The 13,791-nt window shown below is 49.5% G+C and overlaps 2 protein-coding genes across 2 annotated transcripts; one reads left to right on the top strand and one right to left on the bottom strand.

Annotated features, from left to right (window-relative positions):
* Nucleotides 1–1,740: 1,740 nt before the first annotated feature.
* On the bottom strand, nucleotides 1,741–3,807 carry LOC105929847. Its single transcript, XM_012867765.3, has one exon. It carries the CDS (start codon nucleotides 3,771–3,773, stop codon nucleotides 2,787–2,789), a length of 987 nt encoding a protein of 328 aa, XP_012723219.2. The 5' UTR covers nucleotides 3,774–3,807; the 3' UTR covers nucleotides 1,741–2,786.
* A 1,161-nt stretch (nucleotides 3,808–4,968) lies between these two features.
* LOC105929867 (transmembrane protein 151B) lies at nucleotides 4,969–12,756 on the top strand. Its single transcript, XM_012867787.3, has 2 exons — nucleotides 4,969–5,437; nucleotides 10,977–12,756. Exons 1-2 carry the CDS (start codon nucleotides 5,330–5,332, stop codon nucleotides 12,525–12,527), a joined length of 1,659 nt encoding a protein of 552 aa, XP_012723241.2. The 5' UTR covers nucleotides 4,969–5,329; the 3' UTR covers nucleotides 12,528–12,756.
* Nucleotides 12,757–13,791: the final 1,035 nt, after the last annotated feature.

Below are 13,791 nucleotides of genomic sequence, written 5' to 3'. Positions count from 1 at the left end.
GCGTTATTAGTATTACATCATTAATAGGGAAGATTAATGTCAATTTAATGGGGTTTTGTGTAATTTTAGGATTAACCAATCAAGCGACCAATCGCTACAGCTAGCTTACCTGAAGAATAATTACATTAATAAAATCAAGCATCCTAAAGGTTACTGATTTTTACTGAGCAAATCATTGTTTAAAATGTTGTTTTCTCGAATAATGTTTTCGACCCATTGTGAATGGGTTGTAACGCAAATGTTCTGAATTAGTTAAACTAATTTGATCTCATTCCACGTTATTTAAGAGGAACTTTGGTGCTCTGACGTGGATCTGCAGTGAACCAGGATTCACTGAATTATTGTGTTTTTCAACCATTGTATTTGTCCTTTTGTGTGTACATAGTTCCTATGCTTATTTAATCTTAATTAATCTTAGTAGTTTAGTTGAGTTTCACTAGCCTAGTAGAGAGGATTTATTGATTGAAATATAGTGTTAATTCAGATAAACAGCTATAGTGATGTTCTCTGGATGTTCATTTAATTTCTCTAAATAAATTCTTGAACTTGAAGAGAAGTTGTCACTCATTTATTCTATATTTGTGCAGGGTTTGCTGTTAAAAGAGCGTCATTGCTCAAATCATCCCTTTCAACTACTGGACAAACATAAAACAACAAAATAACTTAAAATTATGCGTAATGGAACACTTTAAAAACAGACATTTCGTCTTTTTGCAAACTAATTTCCTGCATCTGGTCAGACAACAGTGGGATCTTTGAAGACGGAGGAGAAATGTGGTTTATTGAAGGTATCTGAAAATACTGACGCACATTTTCAGAATGTTATCTTTGTGTGAAATGCCTGACATACGCAGCGAGTTTTCCGTCTCCTTGGACTTTTCTACATTTCACCGCATTACACCCACAGGCTGCAGTGCGTCAGCTGGGGCTTTATATGACAAATAAACACAAAGTTGTGCTTAATTTTAAGTTGGAATGAAAATATTACATTCTGAAAAGTGTGGCATGTATTTCTAGTGGCAGTACTGGTTAATACTCTGTACCAGCGCACTTAAAGCACTGGGTATGAATGATTTTTCAACCAAATTTATATCAGTGAACATGATTTCCTGAACCTTCTGCTCTATTTGGGGCCTCAGTTGTTGCCTGCTTAGTTTGCTTCTGCCTCAGGCTGGCTGCGCCCAGACTCCTCCTTGTGTATTAAACAGAGCTTGGCAATATGGCTTAAAAATAAAATATCAGATTTTACAAGACCAAATCTGATTAATCGATTTTTTTCGAGCTAAAAACAGGCTTCACTTGACTTGTGTAACTTAAAACTACTCTAGAAAATAATTAAAAGAATAAAGTGCCTCATATTATGATAAATGTTTCCTCTTTACAATATTTTGACAACATATTTTCCTAAACACATATTCAGCATTGCTGCTATTCTCCTCATGGAAGCCCGATGAGTGCATTGCCAAAATTATATCCTGATTTTTCAAAAATTCAATCTTAAAAAAACAGTAAAGTTGAATTAAATCAATTAACTAAATTCATCGCCCAGCCCTAATTAAACAAAGCAGAGAAATATGCAGCAGGGTCTGCTAATGAAACAACCTCCTGCAGCATTTTAGGTTTTATTCAGCCACTCATTAAACCAAAGAAAAAAGCAGAGCTAACGAGGCCCGTCAGACCGATGATGCAATCTGTGTTTGTGTTGGTTATTGGTTAAAAGGAACGAGGTCACAGACACAATCACTGCTTGGAGGTAATTTTTTATTATCTGGAACAATTTAACCTTTACAGTAAAACATGAAAGGCACATTCCTTAGAATAACAATCTGATCACAGCGGACCCGTTTAAAAGACCTTTCTAGTTCCATAACAATGCTGCATCCATTTAATAAATACTAAGAAACTGAATCAAATTAAATTTGCCAGCCCAAAAGAAATAGTAAAATGTACAACGTCACATGACTTTATGAAAGCCACAGTTGCAACGATCTATCCAGCCCCGAGGACAGAAATCAAGAATCCCGATCACCAAACTTCCCAAAGTTAATTACGTTTAAACATCAAAATGAAAGCGGTTCCTGAGCAGTTTACACACAGTGTGCAGAGAAACAACCGATTAATCTCATTACAGCTAAATAAAGCCCCCGTCCCACCACCACCACGGAGGAAATGAGGTGAGAGGATAAATTCATCTCTGTTCTTATACATCTCAATGTCATCCTTCTTCCATTTTGCACCAACAAACGTTTATTTTTCTGTTTAGTTTTGGATTTTTCATGGAGTTCGGTTCTCCGTTTAGTTGTGGTTGTTTTTCTGCGATCAGCTCAACATCTGGTGAGCGGAAATCTGGCTCTGTGAGATCAGGACCTGAATAAAAAAATATTTTGGATATGTGAGGATAGATCTTTTTTTACATCTAAAGTGCCTAAATGGTGGTAATTAATAACATGTAGGAGTGAAATGGGTGTATAAAGGGAACCACTGTGACCTCTGGTCTACCCAAAGTACCTCCAGCTCACCTCTGAGGCTAGATGTTATGTTCTGGACTCATAAGTCCATTTCTTTATGAACAGAACCTTTGGTTGTCTGAGTGAGTGTGAAAGCTGACATTATGGTGGCTACAAAACACCCAGAAGGAGATTAATCCTATATTGTTGGAGCCAGATCTGCTTGTTTAAAATGTCCTGCCCCGGCGTCTGGCTCTGGGTCATTTCCTGCCGGTGCCATAAAGCACAAAAAACGAGCAGCAGCCTGTTTGAGGTCGTCCCTCCACCAAACTTTCCTCACTACCTCAAGCTCAGTATAATCCCAGCAGCAGACACCAGCAGCATCCCGACGCCGATCTCCATCATCCTGCCCAGCTTCTTTTCTCCCGCTCTCTCCTGCTTCTTCTTCAGCATCTCCTCCTTCCGGTACCGGATCTCCCTCTGTCTCTGCAGCTGTCCGCTGTAGTGGGCCTTGTAGAACTCGTCAAAGTCGAAGACTCTCTCGCGTAAGGCTGCGCCCGCCGCCGACCGGCTGCTCCCGGCCTGCTGCTCGCCTGAGACCCCGGAGGAGGCCCCGCCGGCGGGCTTGGCTCTGGCGACCAGGTCGGACAGGCTCAGGAGCCCCGTGTCGTATTTCTTGCGGAGGCTCTTGTTGCCCAGCACCATGTAGGCCTCGCTGATCTCCGAGAAGCGCACCGTGGCCTCCTCGCTGCCCGAGTTGCGGTCCGGGTGGAAGGCGAAGGACTGCTTGTAGTAGGCGGTTTTGATCTGGGCCTGGGTGGCGGAGGGGGACACCTCCAGGACGTCATAGTAGCCGGTTCTGGTTCTGTGCAGGGGCTCGGATCTGGACGTGTCCCCGCCGTAGTACCGGGTGAAAACGAACTGAGGAGAGCCGGGATCCAGATGAAGTGGGAAAGTCCTCCAGAACTTATTGCAGCTCCGGTACCGGGGAGCGTTCCGGTTAGTGAGTTCTGTCAGAGTCCCGTTCGAACATAACCGTCCCGTAGGTCCAACATAGCAGCGTTTTTTACGCCTGTTTACCTTCTCCGCACCGGCTTCAGCTCCACTCGGCAGCTGGCTCACCTTCGCGTAACCGTCCCGACGGCTTCCCGGTGCCGCTTCCTCTCGGTTCCGCTCGCAGCTTTTAATGTCACCCAGCAGAAACCCGGCCGATAGAGACCCAGCGCGCACTGACTTTGTTCCGCGCTGGGTTCGGTTCTCCAGAAGGTAGCATTTTAACATTTTAACCCCGGTTTCCCTCCCCGCGCACCGCCTGACCTCCGCCATGTTTCGGCTGTTGCGTAACAGCGGTGCGCTGGACGCGCTCAGCCCACAGCGCCCCCAGCGGTCAGCTGGAGAACACACCAGCCGAGCAGGCAAAACATTATGACCACTGGCAGCTTCAACTGGGAGACACTTTGCTTTTATTTATTGGTCCTAATTTCTGTTATATTGTGAATGTGTGTGTGTGGAGGAGATATTAATAATTTCTTATAATTACAGATCGCTCATCGGCAGTGGCGGTTCTACACCAAATTTAATGTTTTTACATGGGTTCACAGAACAAAGAAATTGTGTAAAATAAATAAATAAAACAGGTCAACATTTCATCGTTTAATATATTAAGTGAGCTAAAGAGCCAATTGTGCCTCTGGATCTGCAGGTTGCTGACTCCTGATCCTATCTTAATACCACTGGAGCTAAACTAAATTATAGTTAGGGTAAAAATGTAAAGGTAAAAAATACAATTGGTCCAAGTGACCAATCAGTTATGGTATCTTTGTCAGCATATATCATCGTAAGAAATTTATTTGATATCAACCGCCCCTGCTCATTGGTCCTATTTTGCACTCATCCACACAAAAACAATGAAATTCCTCATCATTTCCTTCATTCTTACTGACTTCAGTATTATTGCTTACTATAGCCTTCCATTATTTTTGTCTTATATTTTGGGTTTTATATTCGTCACCCTTGTGTTAATCTACAGGCTTCCATTCATGCTTCACTTTGCAGCTGCTACGCCTAAATTTCCCAACTGAGACACAATAAAGGATATTTCTATTCTGAAATATAAAGGCCCCAATATCAAAGCGCCTCAGCAGGATTTAGCCTCTGATATATAGACACAAATGTTTATAACAGAATTTTATTGGTAAGGAAATCAGTCTTTTTTATAATATTACTCTTTAAACAACGATCCTGTCCCGCTGATTGTTGTGAATATTGAGCTCCACAGCGACACCTGGTGGACCCAACTGGCCCCACATGCAGAGACGCCACCTACAAAGAGTGAACCCCTGTTTTATAAAACTTCATACACTTAATTTATTCACATAAAACTAGTAAAGACTTTTAAAAGCCTGCAGCTTTGAGGGTGTACATACTTTTATCTGTTTATAGTAACGGATGATGATGCGTCCGCATTTTCTGCTAAAATAGTGAGCTTTTATTGTGAAGGAGCGACCGTTTTATTTTATTTTATTTCTAAACCGGAAGTCTGTTGCTCTGCAGCGATCGGGGCTCAGCCCAAAACAACCCAGTCAGTTCGGGGAAGGGTTCTGCTAATTGATGCGTGCTTTAATTGGACCGCAGCCTGCCCCGTCGTCATGGTGAACCTCTGCTGTCTCTGCTGCGGTCAACTTCCGGCCGAACCCCGCCCCCCTCCGCCCCGCCAGCCGGGAGCACCGCGGGACCCCCGCCCCGCACAGCTGCAGCAGCCGCAGCCTGCCGGACCAGAGCCTCACGGGGGACGGAGGGGGACTCTGAGGGGGGGTGCAAACGGAGGATCCCCGCAGGATGCATGAGTTCCCGACTTCCGCCTGACATGCGAGACGCGCAGCATGCTCTCCTCCGACCAGGACTCCACGGCGCCCAGCGGCCCCAGCGCTGCTGAGGAGGAAGAGGAGGAGGAGGAGGAGGACTCCACGGAGAGCGATGCTCCGGAGGTGGTAGGTTCTATTTGGAGATTGCAGTTATTTTATTTTCATTTTATTTTTTGTAGGTCAGTTAAACTCCAGAGTCCGTCCCTGGAGCCAGTTTCTATTGGCTGCAGCCATCTGCAGATCAAGTTCTGGCCCTTAACCCAGGATTCATTCACTCCAGAAAATGTTCCACAACTGGCTAAACGTTGAAAAAGAAAACAGGTTATAGAAGAAAGGAAAACGCATTTCAGTTTTAAAGTTCTTCTTCTTCTTTTCTGTCTGTGTTTTTAAACTGATTCCACGTTTGAAGTCTGTATAATTGTCTTCCATAAATCCACAAAGTAACTTATTTTCTGTAAAGTTAAGCCCAAAACAATCCATCCCTGCCTCCAGATTTCGGTTTAAAGTGCTATTTCATTCGCATCAACGTGTTTCCTCTGACCGGACGTGTAATATTGCAGATTCCGGTCTTAAATCTGGCAGATTAGGGGGATGTAGAGTAGGAGGCCTACTGGGACAAAATCATCAGAAGAGCAGAGATGCACAAAGCGTCTGATCTCTGTTACGCTCACAAGGACAACGAGCTATTTTTAATCAAATGTAGTTGTCTTATGTTAAAAAAATCAAATTTATACATTGAATAGAAAGTATCAGATAAGATGCTCAAAGATTATCCAATTGATTATTGAGAAAACAGCCTAATTTTTTTATAAAATGTAGATTTATTATCTTTTGAAAGATTTGTGTCTCATCTTTGATCGCAAACAATATGGAAATAGTCCGTCCGTCCGTCCGTCCGTCCGTTGTCTTCCGCTTATCCGGGGTCGGGTCGCGGGGGTAGCAGCTTCAGTAGGGAGGCCCAGACGTCCCTCTCCCCAGCCACTTGGGCCAGCTCCTCAGGAGGAATCCCAAGGCGTTCCCAGGCCAGCCGGGAGACATAGTCCCTCCAGCGTGTCCTGGGTCTTCCCCTGGGTCTCCTCCCGGTGGGACGTGCCCGGAACACCTCTCCAGGGAGGCGTCCAGGAGGCATCCTGACCAGATGCCCGAGCCACCTCAACTGGCTCCTCTCGACGTGGAGGAGCAGCGGCTCTACTCTGAGTCCTCCCCGGATGACTGAGCTCCTCACCCTATCTCTAAGGGAGAGCCCAGACACACTACGGAGAAAACTCATTTCAGCCGCTTGTATCCGGGATCTCGTTCTTTCGGTCACGACCCAAAGCTCGTGACCATAGATGAGGGTAGGAACGTAGATCGACCGGTAAATCGAGAGCTTCGCCTTTTGGCTCAGCTCTCTCCTCACCACAACGGATCGGTACAGCGCCCGCTTCACAGCAGACGCTGCACCAATCCGCCTGTCGATCTCCCGCTCCATCTTCCCCTCATTCGTGAACAAGACCCCAAGATACTTGAACTCCTCCACTAGGGGCAGGACATCCTCCCCAACCCGGAGAAGGCACTCTACCCTTTTCCGGTTCAAGACCATGGTCTCGGATTTGGAGGCACTGATTTTCATCCCGGCCGCTTCGCACTCGGCTGCGAACCGCTCCAGTGAGAGCTGTAGATCACGCCCTGATGAAGCCAATAGGACCACGTCATCCGCGAATAGCAGAGACGCAATCCTAAGGCCACCAAAACGGATCCCCTCAACACCTTGGCTGCGCCTAGAAATTCTGTCCATAAAAGTTATGAACAGAATCGGTGACAAAGGGCAGCCTTGGCGGAGTCCAACTCTCACCGGAAACGAGTCCGACTTACTGCCGGCAATGCGGACCAGACTCTGACACCGGTCGTACAGAGACCTGACAGCCCTTATTAAAGGGTCCGGTACTCCATACTCCCGGAGTACCCCCCACAGGATCCCCCGGGGGACACGGTCGAATGCCTTCTCCAGATCCACAAAGCACATGTAGACTGGTTGGGCAAACTCCCATGCCCCCTCAAGAATCCTGCTGAGGGTGTAGAGCTGGTCCAGTGTTCCACGGCCAGGACGAAAACCACACTGCTCTTCCTGAATCCGAGATTCGACTATCCGACGGACCCTCCTTTCCAGAACCCCTGAATAGACCTTACCAGGGAGGCTTAAGAGTGTGATCCCTCTGTAATTGGAACACACCCTCCGGTCCCCCTTTTTAAATAGGGGGACCACCACCCCAGTCTGCCAATCCAGGGGAACTGCCCCCGATGTCCACGCAATGTTGCAGAGCCGCGTTAACCAACACAGCCCCACAACATCCAGAGCCTTAAGGTACTCAGGGCGAATCTCATCCACCCCCGGAGCCTTGCCACCGAGGAGCTTTTTAACAACCTCGGCAACCTCAGCACCAGAGATGGGAGAACCCGACCCAGAGTCCTCAGGCTCTGCTTCCTCAATGGAAGACGTGTTGGTGGGATTAAGGAGGTCTTCGAAGTATTCCGCCCACCGACGCACGACGTCCCGAGTCGAGGTCAGCAGCACACCACCCCCACTGTAAACAGTGTTGGTACTGCACTGCTTCCCCCTCCTGAGACGCCGGATGGTGGACCAGAATCGCTTCGAAGCCGTACGGAAGTCTTTCTCCATGGCCTCTCCGAACTCTTCCCACGCCCGAGTTTTTGCCTCGGCGACCAGCCGAGCCGCCTGCCGCTTCGACTGCCGGTACACATCAGCTGCTTCCGGAGTCCCACAGGCCAAAAAAGCCCGGTAGGACTCCTTCTTCAGCTTGACGGCTTCCCTCACCGCTGGTGTCCACCAGCGGGTTCGAGGGTTGCCGCCACGACATGCACCGACAACCTTGCGGCCACAGCTCCGACTAGCCGCCTCAGCAATAGAGGCGTGGAACATGGTCCATTCAGACTCAATGTCCCCCGCCTCCCTCGGGACGTGTTTAAAGTTCTCCCGGAGGTGGGAGTTAAAGCTCCGCCTCACAGGGGGACTCCGCCAGACGTTCCCAGCAAACCCTCACAGTACGTTTGGGCCTGCCCGGTCGGACCGGCTTCCTCCCCCGCCATCGGAGCCAACTCACCACCAGGTAGTGGTCGGTGGAGAGCTCCGCCCCTCTCTTCACCCGAGTGTCCAAGACATGCGGCCGCAGGTCAGATGAAACGACAACAAAGTCGATCATTGAACTGCGACCTAGGGTGTCCTGGTGCCAAGAGCACATATGGACACCCTTATGCTTGAACATGGTGTTTGTGATGGACAATCCATGACGAGCACAGAAGTCCAACAACAAAACACCACTCGGGTTCAGATCAGGTGGGCCATTCCTCCCAACCACGCCCCTCCAGGTCCCACTGTCATTGCCCACGTGAGCGTTGAAGTCCCCCAGCAAAACGAGGGAGTCCCCAGGAGGGGCACTCTCCAGTACCCCTTCCAAGGACTCCAAAAAGGGTGGGTAATCTGAACTGCTGTTTGGCGCATAAGCGCAAACAACAGTCAGAACCCGTCCCCCCACACGGATGCGGAGGGAGGCCACCCTCTCGTTCACCGGGGAAAACCCCAACGTGCAGGCACCGAGATGGGGGGCAACAAGTATGCCAACCCCAGCTCGGCGCCTCTCACCATGGGCAACTCCAGAGTGGAAGAATGTCCAGCCCCTCTCAAGGAGACTGGTTCCGGAGCCAGAGCGGTGCGTCGAGGTGAGTCCGACTATCTCTAGTCGGAACCTCTCAACCTCGCGCACAAGCTCAGGCTCCTTCCCCACCAGAGAGGTGACATTCCACGTCCCAAGAGCCAGCTTCTATGGAAATAGTTTGAAGTCTAAATCTGCCAGGGAGTGGGGGTAATTTTGGGCTTAAATGTGCGTTTAAAATGGATAGAAGTGCAGAACGTTGGCATGAGAACGGTGTGGGAACCGTTCCTGTTCTCTCAGCTGCACCACAGAACCTTAGCTTCAACGAGTCTTCAGTATTTCTGCCCTTCTTCTCATTGTTTGCACGGCCCTTGGACGTGTGGGGCATTAAAATTAATTTAATTTCCAGTTTAGAACATCAGCACCACTAACGAGGAATCTGGGAGGGAGGCCCGCTTAATTAGTTGAGCTTAAGAGTGATGGTGGATATATGTTTATTATTTATTACATTAAACTTGTCACATCAGCTCATAAATATGTCTACACAGCAATCAAACATCGACGATTATTGTTTGAACTCTTATAGAATGAATTATTTTAATTCTCATATTTTCCAAATGATATATATTATCATTCACAATAAGCAAATATAAAAATGTTAGATCTGTGTTGTAATTTATTGGAGGCCCCTGATGTTTTGGGGGTTCTAGTGACACGTTACTGTCCCGTAAATCTCTTTTTTTTTATGTTTCACGTCGGATTGATGTTTTTTTTTTTTTTTACATCCAAACACATTTGATCTCCTGCGGCTCCTGGACTGTCCTTAGACGTGGGAGCTGCAGCCCCGGCGCTCCCTGAGTGCTGATTGTCACCATCAATCCTCTCACTCCATCACACACCAGAGGCAGACAACAACTAGAGGGACGACGTGGACGAACGTCTCCACAGGAGGCACGCAGGACAGTACAGTGGTACTGACAGCTCGAAATGTTGGCAGCAAACGCCGCTTTCTTCAGCTTGGCTCAGTTACTGCTGCTGATTAAAAAGCCTGCTGCCATGGCAGGCTTTGCTGAATGGGACCATTTCATTGCGCACCATTTTTGCTAATGTGGCACTTTGTGCTCCTGGTGGTCCGACTAAAGGGGGGCGCTCTGCAGATAAACCAGAGAGACGTGAGGCAGCAGCAGAGAGGGCGTCCAGCACAAAACCCTTTGACAGTGCCTTGCTCAGGGATCCACACCAACACACACCTCAACGTAGAAGGTAGAGTGCTGCCCCCCAAAAAGACCTGCAGCTGGAACCACAGCTGGTTCTACAAAGTACTGATTTGGATAAGGATATAAATGCACATTAAACACTTTCAGATTTTTATTTATACAAAAAAACTAGCATAGTTTTTTATCGGTCAATCACAATAAAAACAAAATAAGACTGAGACCCTCTGACGTTTTCACCATTAATCTGGTTCTTGCCACGTTTACTGGAACATATTTAACACTTCTCTGGATATATGGTTAATAGGGGAGTTTTCCACTCCACTGTCGCTTCATGCATGCTCAGTATGAGGGATTGCTGCAAAGCCATCAACAATGCAGACGACTGTCCACTGTGGCTCTACGCTCTTTCAGGAGGAGTGAATGCTGCTTGGAGAGACTTGATGCAACCTGCTGGGTTTCCTTAGAGAGGAAACTTTCTCACCAACCTGGAGGATCTGATGGAGTCTGACTTTGGAAAAAGCCTTGAGATGATGTGATGTTAATTGGAGCTATATAAATAAAATTCAATTGAGTTGAATCTTTTCATATTATCTCCGATGGACAGCAGGAGCTTGAATTAAATCCTGCTGAACCTCCGTCAGTCAGATTTATGTAGTGCTGGGTTATGGAGCTGGAGCTGTAATTTATAGCTCTGCATTTCTGCTGCATGCCCTGAATCCACTGGCATGTTTACAGGCTTCATCGCTTTGAGTGCTTTCCCCCCTCATCCCTCCTGTGTGTCTCTGCTCGTCTCTGCAGCAGCGTCCTGTGCACCAGTCGCTGGGCTCCTGCGTCTGCCGGGACTCCCACTGGCGCTGCCTGCTGCTCTCCGTCCTCATGTACAGCTGCCTGGCCGCGGTGGCCTGGTGTCAGCTGACCCGGGTCACCAAGATCAGCTTCAACTCGGCCCTCACCGCCTCTCTGCGCGGCCCCTCTGGAGTGGGCGTGGGCGGGCACGCCATGATCTACCACGACAGCCCGTGCGCTGACGGGTACGTCTACGCGCCCCTGGCCCTCCTGCTCCTGCTCTACGCGCTCTACCTGGTGGAGTGCTGGCACTGCCTGGCCCGGAGCGAGGTGCAGGCCAAAGCGGACGTGCACAGCGTGTACGAGCGCGTCTTGCGCATGCAGCAGGCCCAGCCGTGCATCTGGTGGAAGGCCATCAGCTACCACTTCGTCAGGCGGACTCGGCAGGTGACGCGCTACCGCAACGGGGACGCCTACACCTCCACGCAGGTGTACCACGAGCGGGTCAACACCCACGTGGCCGAGGGCCAGTTTGACTACGGCCGCTGTGGGATGAAGGACGTCTCCCGGGAACTGGCGGGCCTGGAGGGACACCCGGCGACGCGCCTGCGCTTCACCAAGTGCTTCAGCTTCACGGAGGCGGGCCCGGAAAACGACTACCTGAGCCAGAGGTCCAGGTTCTTCTCGGAAATAGAAGGTCTGGACGACTACATGGAGGCCCGCGAGGGGATGCTGCTGAGGAACGTGGACTTCAGGGAGAACGTGCTGGCCTGCGTGGACCCGGACACCATGCCGTGGTACACCTCCCAGGCGGCCTTCTGGCTGGCCGCCCTGCTCATGCTCTCCTGGCCGCTGCGGGTCTTCACCGAGTACCGCACGGCGTGCGTGCATTACCGCGTGGAGAAGCTGTTCGGCCTGGAGTACGTCTGCGGCAGCCCGTCCCCCGCGGCGGGGGGCAACGCGTGCTGCGCCGTTCCCCGGGCGGACACCCTGGACAGCACCGAGCTGGAGTGGCACATCCGCTGCAACCGGCAGCTCATCCCCAGCTACTCGGAGGCCATGCTCATAAGCGCCGGCGCGGAGACCTCCACCTCCTTACGCAATGCGTCCTCCTCCACCTGCGTCCCGTTGGAGAGCAGCCGCCACGGCGCGCTCCAGGACGCATGCGCTCAGTGCGCGGAGCTGAACGCACGGGCAGCGGCAGGAGGCAGGAGGAGGACCATCGCCAGCTCCAGCTGCTCCTCGGGCTTCTCCTGCCGCGGAGCGCTGCTGCTGTCCCGCCTTTCCTCCGACACCTCTCACGTCTCCCTGTGCCGCATGTACGGCTCCCGGCGCACCGTGGCTCCGTGGAGGAGCCAGAGCGGCAGCCTGTCAGACCCCTGCTGCCTGGAGGAGCAGCGCTGCGGGTCCGACTCCAGCCAGCTGGCGCTCAGCGACAGTCCTCCCACTTACAGAGACGCCCGCTTCTTCCCCGCTCTCATCGTGCACTGGACCGAGTCCGGGGAGGACAGGAGGCGTTATTATATACGGAGGGGGTCGTCGTGCGTGGAGACAGCCTTGTAATGAAACCCAAGACCCTGGTTGGCCAACATGCATGACTTTCTCCCAAATAAAGACCTGAAATCTGTGGCTCACATTTCTACTCAGACCCATTTACTCTGGTGCCCCTAAAAATAAAACGTGTCTCCTAACAAGTGAAACAACTGTGTGTAATTTAATCCGATTATAAATGCGGCTCTTCTGTTCCTGGCCTCAGAGGTTCTCCAGAGAACATCCAGCCTCATGGAGACCAAGGAACCCAGCAGACAGGTCAGGGAGGAAGTTCTGGTCCATTTTACAGCAGGGTCAGGTTCTACAGCAACATCCCAGAGTTCTGATCATCATCTGGACCTGGAGAGAGTGACAAGCAGTGGCAGCATCAGGCTTTTCTTCAGCAGGGACAGGGAAGCAGGTCAGAGACGATGAGGAAATTGGTGGAGCTGAACCAGGACCATCCTGGAATAGAACCTGAGACTGAGGTGGAGGTTCTCCTTCCGGCAGGAGAACCAGCCGGAACATGCAGCCTGAGATATTATGCAAGGGTTAGAGTGGCCTAGTCAAAGTAATGAGCTAAATCTGAGGCTGAACCTGAAAACCAAAGATCTCCATCCAGTGTGTCTGAGCTTGAGTTGTTTTACCAATAAACGGGTGAACTTTTCATTCTGCAGTTGTGCAGATCTGGTGGAAACTTTCCCTAAAAGACCTGCAGCTGCAGAGGAAGACGAGTTCTACAGAGTTCTGGTAATAAATGCATGAAAAATGTTACATACTGCTTTGTGTTAGCCACATAAAAATACATTGTGTGCGTGTGAATACATCTGTAGGTGACTGGCTGCACACCGGACCGCGGCGCTTTTTTCTGCATGATCCTGTTTTCTCCAAGCCTCGGTTCATTTTAACGGTTTGTAACTTAAAGTGTTCTCCAGCCAAACTGAAGGGAAACATTAAACTATCTCCTGCTGATCTTAGGCACCTTGTTCTTGACTTGTGATGGACGATGAAACTTCTTCATTCCTTTTAGATGTTAGTTCTAGGATGTCGTTCCTGCCTCTGAAGCAAACTCTAGTGGATTAGATTATGTTTGGACAGAAAATAAGATTTAACGGCAGCATTTCTGCAGACAAATATCACAAATATTACAAATATCACAGTTTCAGTCTAAAGGACCCAAAGGCAGGCGACGTTGCGTGGATTTCTAACACCAGAACCAAGAATGCAGCGCTCACAGAGTTCATTAACAAAGGGAGTCCAGCAACAGGGCCATGCCAGCGATGTGGCCTTGGTAACT

The sequence above is a fragment of the Fundulus heteroclitus genome, chromosome 19 (genome assembly GCF_011125445.2).
Source record: "Fundulus heteroclitus isolate FHET01 chromosome 19, MU-UCD_Fhet_4.1, whole genome shotgun sequence".
Taxonomy (NCBI): Eukaryota; Metazoa; Chordata; class Actinopteri; order Cyprinodontiformes; family Fundulidae; genus Fundulus; species Fundulus heteroclitus.
Note: the sequence above shows the minus strand (reverse complement) of the source record. Positions and strands in the feature narration are given on the sequence as shown.